The sequence below is a fragment of the Vigna unguiculata genome, chromosome 9 (assembly GCF_004118075.2).
Source record: "Vigna unguiculata cultivar IT97K-499-35 chromosome 9, ASM411807v1, whole genome shotgun sequence".
Taxonomy (NCBI): domain Eukaryota; kingdom Viridiplantae; phylum Streptophyta; class Magnoliopsida; order Fabales; family Fabaceae; genus Vigna; species Vigna unguiculata.
Window position 1 is genome coordinate 43,257,074 of NC_040287.1, and position 13,349 is coordinate 43,270,422.

The 13,349-nt window shown below is 35.7% G+C and overlaps 3 protein-coding genes across 3 annotated transcripts; all 3 read right to left on the reverse strand.

The window, feature by feature from the left end:
* Positions 1–338: 338 nt before the first annotated feature.
* Positions 339–924, reverse strand: LOC114162680 (30S ribosomal protein S31, mitochondrial). The gene has a single exon (XM_028046636.1). It carries the CDS (start codon positions 903–905, stop codon positions 648–650), a length of 258 nt encoding a protein of 85 aa, XP_027902437.1. The 5' UTR covers positions 906–924; the 3' UTR covers positions 339–647.
* A 1,318-nt stretch (positions 925–2,242) lies between these two features.
* On the reverse strand, positions 2,243–4,993 carry LOC114162486 (ubiquitin recognition factor in ER-associated degradation protein 1-like). The gene is made up of 9 exons (XM_028046398.1): positions 4,694–4,993; positions 4,426–4,500; positions 4,216–4,240; positions 4,090–4,122; positions 3,870–3,991; positions 3,673–3,803; positions 3,130–3,344; positions 2,854–3,038; positions 2,243–2,648 (listed from the first exon to the last, which is right to left on the reverse strand). The coding sequence occupies exons 1-9, from the start codon at positions 4,694–4,696 to the stop codon at positions 2,559–2,561; spliced, it is 879 nt and encodes a 292-aa protein (XP_027902199.1). The 5' UTR covers positions 4,697–4,993; the 3' UTR covers positions 2,243–2,558.
* Positions 4,994–9,682: 4,689 nt separating this feature from the next.
* Positions 9,683–12,519, reverse strand: LOC114164567 (arginine decarboxylase). Its single transcript, XM_028049287.1, has one exon. The coding sequence runs from the start codon at positions 12,046–12,048 to the stop codon at positions 9,994–9,996; it is 2,055 nt and encodes a 684-aa protein (XP_027905088.1). The 5' UTR covers positions 12,049–12,519; the 3' UTR covers positions 9,683–9,993.
* Positions 12,520–13,349: the final 830 nt, after the last annotated feature.

A 13,349-nucleotide genomic window follows, 5' to 3' on the forward strand; every position in this document is an offset into this window, starting at 1 on the left:
AATAAGATCACAACTTTTCTGGGTTATTTACACTGGAATTAGTAATAAACCAATCAGAGTGAGCAAACCCTGTTATTAAAATAAAATGCTAAAACACTTATTGACAGGGTTGTTATTCATAATTTGTGATAAAATGCTATCCAATTACGGTGCGGTCATTCTCATATGTTCACAAACAAGAAAGAAATCTCGTTTGGTATAAAACTAGACAGAAAATCCAAATGGGATTAAAACTAATCCACACTTCTTCTAGAGTCCTCCATAAGCGATTGAAGTAGTAATGCATTCTAATCTCTCAAGAAAAGCTGCAACTCAGAAATCAAAGTTTTCTAAAGAAATCAAATCCAAAAATAAGACTTTCCCACAATCAAATCCAACGCAGTATCTGCATATACAAAGTGTCCTATATCTCTCACAGCAAATCCTAAATACGATTATTTGACCATTTGCATAATTAACGGAAGAACATGTCTATTACAAACCCACCAGCATTAGAATTACTTTTAGTTTGGGAGGGATTTTTAGATATGAAACCCTAATCAAATAAAATTAATAGAATGGGGAAGCCAAGATTAAAGAAAAGTATTGAATAGAAAATAGTAGTGAAAGTACATATATGAGTTGCAAACCCTAAAATGAAATTGAAATCAGATTAGCTTGAAAGGAAGAGGCCAAGGGGTAGACCTGGGAACTTCCACCTTGTCCTTTATGCGCTCTATCATCTTCTCTTTCTTCGGCCGAGCGTTACCGTACGATCCCTTGAATCTCTTCCCTTTCTTTGTCTTCTTGTCCCCGCGCCCACACAATTGGGGCGCCGCCGCACTCTCCGCCTTCATGAACCACCGCGCAGCCACGCTGCACCGCTGCATCATGCTCACACCATTCGTAGCCATAGTAACTCTCATCTGCACCCGTTATTGCTTTTCCAATAACAACCCATCTTGCAACATCATATGGGCCGGGCTACTTTACCTGCATTTCTTTTTCATCTCATAGTTTGCTTTTTGCACCCCATAGAAATTAAAATTTTCAAGAAAATATATTTTTGTATGGTGGAATCGAAAATTTAATTTTTTAAGTAAAAAATTTAGATGTTGAAACTTATCTCGTAGTTTGCAGATTGTGTAATTTTTGAAAAACTTTAGTGATTGAAACTTATTTAGTATTTTGCATAATAAAAAAAGTTATATTAAAATTAAAAAAATTGTTTTCATATTTACACTGTGCAATTAAGATGCTTTTTAAACTTCTAAATTACACACAATTAATTAATTCATAACATGATATATAGACAAGGGAAAGACCCCGATGATGACAATAGAACACTGTCAGCAAAGAATACAAATAATAAAAGGAGCAATTTGATACTTTAACTACTCCCATAATGCAATGAAACTACTGAGTGCAGAAAATAATAGCACCTCAAGATCTTATTGAATTGAGATAGTATAATTATTATGTTTTAATTTAAGTAATGTTTAAACATCTAATAAAAAATATTTCAGAACATAAAAGAAAATTTTAATTAAATCATTATAAATATAACTAAGTAGTTAATTATTAATTACAGCAGGTTTTAATTACATGAGAGTGTAACAATAATTTAAATTTTATTTGAATTAAACCATTAATATAATAGATCAAATTCAAAACATAAATTGAAAATAATAAAAAATGAAGTCTCTTTAAGTTTACTCATTTTTCATTAGATTAAATATGTTTTTAATTTTTAAACTTTGACGTGAAATAAGAATCTATTTATATCCCAAAATTTAATATATTTTAGTCTTAAACTTTAAAAATAAATGAATATAATCTTTTTAATCTAAATAATTTTTTTGTGTCCAACATGTTTTTCCATAGACATTAAAACAAAAATATGATGTAAACAACACAAATACTAGCATGAAATACATTTATCATATAAAAAAAAATAAACTAGTTGAGTTAAAAGAACTATATCTATTTATTTTAAAACTAAAAACATATTTAACCATTTTCAGTACTACTTAAACCAAATTCATTAGAATGATAGGACTAGACATATCATTTTGTTTCAGCTCAATTAAATTAAATTGCTTTTATTGAAACGAGCGAGGATTTATCTTTTTTATTTAACAATCAAATCCAATTGAGCCCTATTATATTTTTGTTGCAAAGTCAAGTGATTAAAAATATCTTTACAACCCTTTTAACTTTTAACAAAAAATATAGTATAGATTATCAGCACATTAGCCATGTCTGACAAAGAAATATGACAACATTCCTAACAATCGATGTCACATTCAGCCAAAACAAGAAGCCTGATATTCATTAGCAATGGACATTACGCTGATAACTTACTACTATTATATCCTCTATTTATTATAAAACTAGTACACAACACACTAGTTATTGATTTACAAAAGTTATTATGCACCTAATCTTGAATGTAACATTCTCCTATTTCCTTTAACTTTTGATTACCAAAGGCAACTCCAATGCTCAGTTCGTTGTTTTAATCGGTTCATACAGGGCCAGCTTAGCAAATTACAATCTATGGTTTGATTTCATGTCACTCAACCCCTCAGGGAATACTTCCTCCCAATGAAAGGCTGAAATTTTGGTTGCTTCTGCTGGGATGGTTCTTGTTTTGGCTCGATCTCTTCCTGCAATAAATAGGACAATGATGCTAACTGGCACTGATATAATTGCTATCGAAAAGGGAAAATTGTAAGAGTCAAAATTCTTTACTAAGTTTTTAAGTGATATGATGTTGTTCTTTGTCAGACATTAAAATTTACAGAAAAACAACACTGAAAAATTCAACCGAGAATTCAAATTGAAGGCATTGATGAGAAGCAGCTGAATTACCTTTCCTGTTTCTTTTGTACGGTAAAAGTTTGATCCAAATACTAGCTTTCCCCCGGATGGAGATGTTGTCGAAGACAGTGCATTTACATTTGGAACATCTTTGTTTTTATGCCGTGATGAATAAACAGCAGGAATTGGTTTTCCATCCAAGCGTCTGGCAGTCCCAAAAAATGGATTGAACTTACCTGTGAGGAGAATCCAAAAGTCAAGTAAGATTCTGAGGGAAAATAACTTCGATCATACGAAAAAAGCGACAAACTAAGAACATGAATACACCTTTGTTTTGTGTTTTGTCTGCAATATTAGGCTTTCCAAGATCCTTGTAATCCAAGGAAGGAGCAAAGTCCACCTCACAGTCTGTCTCGATGATGCTTATAGCTTTAGCAGGCTTTGTTTCTATAATATCCAAGTAATACCTTTTGTTGTTGTATGTCACCATGATAGTATCCCCAGTAGTCAAGCATGAAAATTTTCTCAAAGTCGTCTCTAATCTGCATTGTAAAATATGATCAAAGTCTAATAAATATATATAAGTATAGAACAAATTGAAGTGCTTACAAGTTCTTTCTGCCTTATATAGGTGTATAACTTTCGATATAATGAAATACTCTGTGCAAGGTCCTATTGACTTGTCCTTTCTGTCAAACACCTTGTGTGCTAGTTTCTTTCTCTTCCTTATGATTTTCATATTGCATACATGGTAACAATGTCTATAGAATGAACAATATTACACTAACGAAGGCAACATTTTTACTTTATAATGAGCATTAAGTCAATTTCTTGTTTGCATCTAAAATATTTCGATCATCGAGAACTCACATAGCTTTTGGATTGGAGATATCAAAGAAGTCCTTTGTGTGGGGTTGCAACTTAACGTATGTTCCCTTTGGTAGTGATGCATATTTAACTCTTACGGTGTCTCCCTCTTGCAAAAGCATATTCTGCATCATCTGTATACAACATCTCATTAAAAACTGTGCATTAAAGTTTCAGTTGTTATGGACTATGGTTCCTACCCAGTATGGCATATATATAGTTCCTTCATCTGCAGTGAACTCCAGAACCCCACAATGAGAAACCCGCTCAGAAGCACCATTTGTGAGTTCAAACATCATAGGATAATCGATGCGTAAAAATGCTGCAAGATTACTCTTGATTCTTGTTATTTTTCAGTTGAACATCAACATCAGTGGAAAGAAAATACACCAAATATACATTTAGAGCTGAAAAACTTACCTAGATGATCAAGGGCTGAAGCAGGCATTATAACTAAGCAGCAACAATCATAACTTATTCAGTTCATTAGATGAGTAACAAAGAGTATACATTATTAAACCAAACATGGCCTATGTGGAAACTTACTTTTATCACCATTTTCGATTTCGGGCTGCAGAATTCATGAAGAAAAATGACAGTTAGAATAACTTTCTGTAAGATACATTTGAAGCGGGTACTGAACTTTTGAAACTCAAAATAACTACGTAATTTAGATTCATAAACAGGGTAAAAGTAATGATAACAGTGGTAATTAGCATGAACATTAATGATTAAACGTAATTAAGAAAGTGTGACCTTTTCAATAAATGAAGCAGAGTAACATCGATATGTCTGGTGAAATGATGAAGTCGTGTGATATCCGTCAAAAAACTGCAAATATACCAAAAACTGCATCATGCCACTGTTTCACTGTCTATGTAAACTAGAGAGTTAAAACGGGTTAAAGAAAGCATGCTCGTTAATTAAACTGTAAAAAAGAAAGCAGTAGTTAAAATGAAGACGTAATGATTAAAGAAATTTTGTTACAAAGTTGAAATGAATATTATATATACACAGAGAATACCATTTTGTTTGAAGCTTGGAAATTGAGGTATTCTACGAAAGACACGAAATTGAATTGAGTTTGGTTGCAGAAGTAGAAAACTATGGTTGTTGAAGGTCAAGAACATGTGAAGTAGAAAACTGTGTCTATCTGCATCGTATATGTTCTTAGCGTCCTCACTGTACTGCTTAACAAGTACGCAAGAACAACCGTAGATTCCAAGATGCTTGGTAATGAGATTATGTGTATGATTGATTCAACAAAAGGAAGCGACGTTGACGATAAGGGTTAAAGTCTGCATAAATTCCTTTCACACAAACAATCAAACACACGCACCTAACAATAATGTTCCAATCAAACATAGGTTTTATACCAAAATTTAAATTTATTACATGTAAAATCAAGGATGGTCACTCCTACCTAACCCAATCCTTATCTCATTCTCTTCTTCCTCTAATACCATTTCTTCCTTCGACCTTTTTTTTTTCTCATTAATAACAATAGATAATGAAATTTTTTTTTTTCTACATTTCAAAATATCAATTTTACCCTTTAAAATATAATTATTTATTATATTTTTAAAAATTGATCGTTATTTTTACAAATTTTTTTATAGAATTGTTTATCTCTACTCTTCTCTTCTTCCCTATTTATCAACAGTTATTCTCTCATCTTTTCATATATATTTCGCTTTATTTTTAATAAATATAATTTTATTTTATATATTTAACTTAATAACATTACATTATCATCACATAATCATATAATATCACGTATATTTAAAAAATGTGTACACACAGGTAGAGCTGTCAAAACGGGTAACTCGGTCTGACCCAGCTCGACCCACCACGGGTTGATAATTTAGTGAGCCAACCCAACCCGACTCACTTCTTAACGAGCCAAAAAAATTCGAACATGGCTCGGCCCACTACGGGTTGGTGGGTTAAATAGATTGGCTTATGGGTTCACTTAATTAAAAAAAATATTTTATTTTTTTTATTTTTTTCGGTCAAAACTAAATTGTAATTCTAATTAAAATCTAAATAAACTTTAATACAATCCAAACACAAAATAAAATAAAAAAATATATAAATTATTTATGTGTTGGATAAAAAAACAACTTAACATGACCCAAATGTAAAGCTCAACTTAATACAAAATAAATAAAAAAACTTGTGTGACCTTTTTATCTGCGGGTTGATGAGTCAACCCGGCTCACCACGGGTTCAATCCAGATGAGCCAGGTTCTAAATGAACCGAGTCAAAAATCAACCCGTATTAAAATTTGTAAAAAAAATTTAACCCACCCCAGCCCGAACCCGTGGTGAGCCGAATTGGCTTGTAGGTTCCAACCTATTTTGACAGCTCTACACACATGCCCCTGTATGTACACCGGTGTTAACTTAAATGCATTTGGAGTATGTTTTGACAAACTTATCCGTAATAATCTCTTCCAATTCCAAATAATGTTTATTAATTTTTTTTTTAAATGTGGAATCACTCTTTTACGTAATTGAAATGTAAAGATAAGTTCCAAATAACTGGGAAAAGAAATCTAAGTACAACGAATTATGATGAATTAACAACTTGATTTTGCAAGAAATATAATGTAACAATTAAAATAATAATGCCGATTACTTTCCCTATAAATAAATTCGAAGATATTATATAAGGATAAAGAATATTAATACTCTTAAAGATTCTAATGGAGTCACTTAAATATATATATTCTTATTTTCTCATTTTTTTAAAAAAATATTAAGATGAGATGAAACCTTGCCTAGTAAAGTAGTTCTTTGACTATTGTGTGTGTCACTTTGGTATAAAAAATGAAGAGTAACATGGCAACATTTGATAACTGTTAACCAATTGAAATTGTAGAAAGTGGAATCTGATCCTCGTCCGGTGTTTCAGTTAAAATTGGGCACTTTCAAACCTTTGAAAAGTGGGTAAAGTAAAAGTCTTATTACTGTTAAACATTGACGAAAAGAGAAGAGAAGAAAAGAAGAAGAAAGATGTAGCATGTGCATGCATAATATACAAAGAATATTCAGAAAGCAGTTTATGGGAAATTAACTCACCGCCATAAACAGCATAACAGATTAAAAGATTCTTTGGGTTTAACTTTAATTTTGTCAACTCAATGAATGGTTCCATAAAGTTGTTATTCATCTTCCAAGCCACCATGCATAATGGTAAAGATAAACACACTAATATGCCTATTCCTGTGGTGTATGCAGAACATGGAACATATCTCTTCCATTCATATTCCAAACCTATTATTATTATTCCTTTAAAATCTTGAACGTTCCCGTGGCTAATGCCTCTAAACAATTGCATCTCATGTGCTTCTAAAATCTTCAAAAAGAAATATTATCTACAAAAGGAATTATTGGCTTCATCTTTTTGTGCTTTAAGAAAAAAAAAATGTGCATTTTTTAGTTTAAGATATGTTTAAGAACTTGTATAATTCTTGAATACATTTGGAAAACAAATAAAAAGTAAAGACGTCTAAAGAACTTACTTTTGAAACTTTTAAGAAGCGAAAGTGATACATCCACATACACTAGAGAAATTCACGTTCATGTATATGAGTTAGAAAAAGAAAACTAATAACTTTATGAATTACCTTTATTTTAAAAACATTCCACAAATTCACATGCTTTTAACATCAACTAAATTATAAATTTAACTTCTATCCTAGTTTTCAATATTTTAAAAATTGATTAATCAAAATAATAACATGCCACACTATTATATATCGCAAATTGAAAAATATAAATCATATCTTAAAGATTATTGATATAATACTAATTATTCATAATGATCGAAACTTCAATTAGTAAAAAAAATAATAAGTAAATAAATAAATAAATAAAGCAGTATTAACTTTTATTTGATTTGAGTATATATTTCTTTTTATCAAATATCATAATATTTTTATTTAAATTTATTTAAATTTTGAAAATAAAAAATATAAGGTTAAATTGCGAGTCAAAAACAAACTCGAATATATTATATATGTGAAAGTAAGGTAGTGAATAAAAAATCTTTTAATCTCTAATAAAAATATAAAATCTGTATAGGGATTACATAATAAATATATTAATTGAAAACCCTGATTAATGTATCACTTTCTATGGAGCTTCTGCATGATCTTTTGATGGCAATCTCTTTGTCTTGTGATGGAGATATTTCGTGAGCTGTTGCTTTTAAGAAGACTAAGCATAGTGTTGAAGTCCGATGCATGGACCGGAAAGAACATAATAAACAACACAAAACACGTGGATAAAACAAAGGACCAAGTGTGAAGTGTGTGTGTGTGCACAACAAACCTTAAACTCTGGATAAGCCCTTCATTCTTACCCAATGCATACTAAACTAATCAACAAACAAAAAATAGTGGCATTCCATTTCTGAATGAACAATTTGAATCACCGGGAGCATTTGTAAATCTTCCCCGACAACACAAATTTAAGAACATGGGAACATTCGTGTCGCAGTAGTGAAAAAAAAATGGTACAAGGATTTATGTAGTTGAGTTTTAATTTTCAGTTTCAAATAATTTTTTTGGAATTCTTTTTTAATATTATAAAATGTGGGTAGCAACATTGGCATGTGATTTGTGTCGGAAGCCTGATAAAGTTTTTTGAACGTTGCTTGTTGAGAGAAGCAGATAAAAGAAGCGGCATAACTATATTTGTTGTAGTAGCAGTACAGTGTTTTCTTCATTATGTGATTCATGCAGTACCAATAATACTTTGATTTTATGTGGATGAAGCCTTGGGGAATACTTTTTCGTGGGTTGTTTCTAAAGGATTGATTGACTGGGTTTTTTCATACATTGAATGGAGCAAAGTCCTTCTCAAATATTCCGTTTCAATGAGCAGGGTTTGCTTTTGCAGTATTGTGGTGGTAGGTCACTGTCATGGTACCATAACCGTTAGTGAAGTAGGGGGAAATCTTTCAAAGTGGTAACGAAACAACAATGAAAATATCTGCAATGAGTTAGTGCATGGTAAATTGCCAACACAACTTACGTCTTCCAGTTTCTTTACGATTCAATCTTATCACTTTTCAACGCGTAAGACTAGGAGATTATATGTCTTCTAAGTAGCTTGTCAACCAAACATATATAATCGAGTTTCTTCCACCTCAACGCTAAGAATTGTGGGATTGTGTATCTTCTGCTCTACACTGGGTCAACAATTCAACCTGTCAACATACATTGTATTTTTTTAATTATATATTGTCACATCTAGATATAACACTCCAATATCATAAATACATTTATCTCTTAAGGAAACCATGCAAGTAAATTAAATCAATTCCAAACTTTCCTTCTTTTTTTCTGAACAAAAACGTAGTATTGGGTGTAAACGAATGAAAAGCAAACAAAATATGATAAGACAATCTGCTAGTACCTTTAGTATATCAACTAAGTAACTATTATGTGATTCTTTTTTTTTTAATATGTTCGTAAATGATCTTTTGAACAAACGCTGTTACTGACTTTTAGGGCATGGTTAACACTAAATGCAATAAATGGTTATAGGAAATTGAAATTGATGTTTTCCCGTCCTAGAAAGAAAGAAGTCTGATTGAGGTCAACCTTGTACAAGTTGACGTAGTGCACTTTGAATAAAGTGAAAAATAATGGGGGCAAGAATGAAGGATTATGATGAACTGTCCGTTAAAAACATTGGAACCTTTCTTATTATACAGCAAGTTATAAGACTACGCTACAGAAACAGACATAATGTAACAGTAACATGTGAACGATAATGTTTTTATAAGAAAATCCAAACAACCCCAAAGCTCTACGCCTAGCATCCAATCAACCCCACACGCAAAGAATTCAACAAACGCAGCACGGCACCCCAATCTTGAACGAAGGAGGTAACATGCAAATTTAGCCTTTCCTCACAGCACTCAATACACACACACACACACGATCAAGCCAGTTTAAACTCAAGCCACAAAACAAAAAATAAGCCAAAAAACCAAGGGAAAAGGAAAGGAAATTGTTCATAACAGAACATTTTTATTCTAAGTATAACAAGCAAGGCAACAATAAAATTTGTTACTCTAGAACTTGAGCGAAAGTAATAGACATTTGATTCGAAACAAAATGCAGAAAACAATAACTGACTGAACCTGTCCTTGTCCTGCATCCTGTGCTAAACTAAAAACAGGGAAAACTGAAGAAAAAAAATTGAAGTGCTCGACGACCACCACGAACGTACGAACGACAACAAACAAACAACACGAACAGACAGAAATGGATGAGAATGCGAAACCCATTTCAAGCAAACACGAGCCTAATAAGACCACTGGACGCCCTCGTCCTCATCGGAAGCGGGAAGGGCAGCTTCATCGAATGAAGACAGGGGAACCAGATAAGGCATCCTGTCAAAAGTGCGAGCAAGGCCAGAGGCCAGAACCGCCGCATTGTCTTGGCTGACATACTCATACGCGCGGTGCTTGAGAGTCTCGAACATGAGCTCGGGCTGGTGCTGCATCACTCGAAGAACATCTCCACATGATGGACCAGGCACGGCCCGCGTGACTGCGAAGCTGTGAGGACCGTCGCTCTGCGACACCCTCACAACGCTGGGACCGCCGAACAAGTTGTGGAATCCACCGAGCGCCTCCTCGTAGGCCCCACCCAAGAACATTCCCAAATAGTAACCACCTCCATCAACTTCATGCAGCGGCAGACTGGACTCCCCGTTGATAAATTTGTCAATCTTCCCATCACTGTCGCAAGTCAAATCGGAGAGAATACCCCTCACTGAAGGCTTCTCGTCCAGACGATGAATGGGGATGATAGGAAACACCTGTTCAATGCCCCACGCGTCAGGAATGGAAGTGAAAACGGAAAGGTTGACGTGGTATCTCCGAACAGATTCCCCAGCTCCAACTGCCTTCCTCACCAACTCACACAACCCATCCACCGCTGCAAGTTGTTCCATGCACACCATCCCCTGTTTGAACTGCTCCACGCATCGCTCCTTCAACTCCTCCGTGTACACCAAACACCGTTCATAATCCCCTCCAAAAGCCGCCTCCGACAGAAAACGATAATCCTCCGACAGATCCCCCGCCAAATATGGGGAGGAGAATACGGAAGAGGCTCCGCCGACGGTGCTGCTAGTTCCGACCGCCTCAAAAACTAAGATCGACTGATGAGACACAATGGCCCTTCCACTCTCGCTGCAGATAACAGGGTTCTTGACAGACCTTCGATCGCACACACACTTAACCGCGTGAACAACCGCGGCAGCATACTCCTCCAGACTGTACCCGACTGAAATATCAGAGTCACACGACTTGGAACCGTCGTAATCAATGCCCAGTCCACCTCCAATATCGATGACCCGCATGTTCGCCCCGAGCCGAACCAGTTCGCAGTAGATCTGCGCGGCCTCTCCAACGCCATCAGCAAGCAACGCTGTCGAAGGAATCTGAGAACCAATATGAAAATGCAGCAGCTGCAAACAATCCAGCATGCCAGCTAGGTCCAGCTTCTTCACAACCCTAAGAATCTGAGCGGTTGTCAGACCAAACTTGCCCTTCTCGCCTGAAGTCCCACCAAAATGGCCAGAATGCTTGGTTCGGAGCTTCGCACGCAACCCAATCACGGGCTTAATGCAAAGCTTCTTGCTCAAATCAACGATTAAATCAACCTCCTCCTCTTGCTCCAGAACAATCACGGTGTTGAGAGCCAGCTTGTTGGCGACCAGGGCAAGAGAAATGTACTCCGCGTCTTTGAAGCCGTTGCATATTAGCAACGCGTCAGGGTTGCCTTTGCACAAACAGCTCATAGCCAGAAGGAGTTCCGGCTTGGACCCTGCCTCGAGACCGAACCGGAAAGGAGAACCGAATTTGACGATATCCTCGACCACGAACCGGTCCTGGTTGCATTTCACCGGGTAAACTCCTTGGTAATGAGAACCGTAACCCTCGGACTGGATTGCGTAATCAAACGCCGACTGAAGGCACTCCAAGCGGTTCTTGAGAACGTCAGGGAAACGGACAATGAGGGGAAGCTGAAGGCCCAGACCACCGAGAGATTTGGGATCGGAGGCCTTCTTCACAATCTTCAGCAAATCGATCTCCTGGTGCGACAGGGTGGCAGACCCGTGGGAGCGCACCGAGATGTTTCCGGCTGCGTTGACGGCAAAGTAGGGACCGCCCCATCCGTCGACGTTGTAGAGAGCGGCGGAGAGGGACGGCGACCAATGGCTGGTGTTGTCGTCTGTCGTAGACAGAGGAACGTCGGTAAACGCGACCGGCGCCGGAAAAGAGATGTCACCGGCAAATGCATAGCCGGGGGGTGCTGCAGCATCCACGCAACAAGCCAGGGCAGGCATCTCTTGTGGCGGCGACGATCAAAATGAATTAGAAAATTAATATAAAAAAGGGGAAAAAAAGAAAAGAATACGGTTAGGGTTTTGTTGATAGGGCTGTGAAGGTGGGGGCTTTGATAGCCGCCGAGGCCGAGGCCCCGGCTTCCCCCTCAAAAGAAGACAGTGGAAGATCTATTGAAAATGGAGAGTCCCCTCTCTTCCTTCCCGAAAAGACTCCGGTATCCCCACGCCTACCTCTCAGAAGCAAGATTCACACAATTGGTGAGCACAACCCACCCCTTGCACCAGATCTGGTGCGAGAGAGAGATCTAAAACTGTAATGCAGAAAATAGGGGAGTGAATACCGCAAACGGGGGAGGGACACAGACTACAAAGCTGAAACAGTATTTGAAGGAGTTACAGATTAGGAACGTAGAGAGAGGAAAAATAAGGCTTCTACGAAGGTGCGACTGGGCGAGAATTGCATGAACGTAATCTCCATTTTATAGAGTCTGTGAACGAGGGAAGCAACTAGGAAGACGGGTGGGTTTGTTAGGGAAGCGACGTAATGGGCTTTTGGGCCATGGGCCTTACCAATATTCAGTTTCCGTGTCTATCACGCTGCCACTCACAAATAAATAAATAAATTATCCATTTTCCTTTCAACTAAATCAACTAAATTTAAATTAAATGTAGTTACTATGTTTTTGGAGTTTAGAAGGATTCTGCATCGTAATTGCGATTATCATCGTCGAGTTGCCGCGTGGCTTCAACACTGTGGGACCTCTCTCCTAAACCCTTTTCTTTCTCGCCATTTCCATTTCCAGCTACTATTTCTCCTGCATTTCATCTTCTCCTATAATCTTACTCCAAAAATAAATTTTTCTCCTCCTACAATATTCCAATTTCTTTTTATTTTTAAATCATTTAACTTCGTCCACTGTTTTTCTTACAAAACTCTCAAAGACATGCTCATGTTTCGTTGTATAATTAATAACGTAATCAATAACACATTAATTAAATAATTAATTAAACACTTCTAAAATAAATTAAATTAGCTTAACTTGGTAATTGCATTTATACATCTTAATCTGCAATGAGCTAAATTTTTGTTTCAGTTAAAAATATATTTTGTAAGTATTTATAATTTATTTACAAGTTATAACAATTTACAAAATGTATAAAGATATCAAAACAAAATTATGTTTATACGTTTATACGTTTATACAGTTTAATTTATATTTAGTCAGTTTATAAACTAAACTCAATATTTAAATACTGTTAACGTAACGTGTAATCGAAGTGACGGCCTAGATTGACGCACG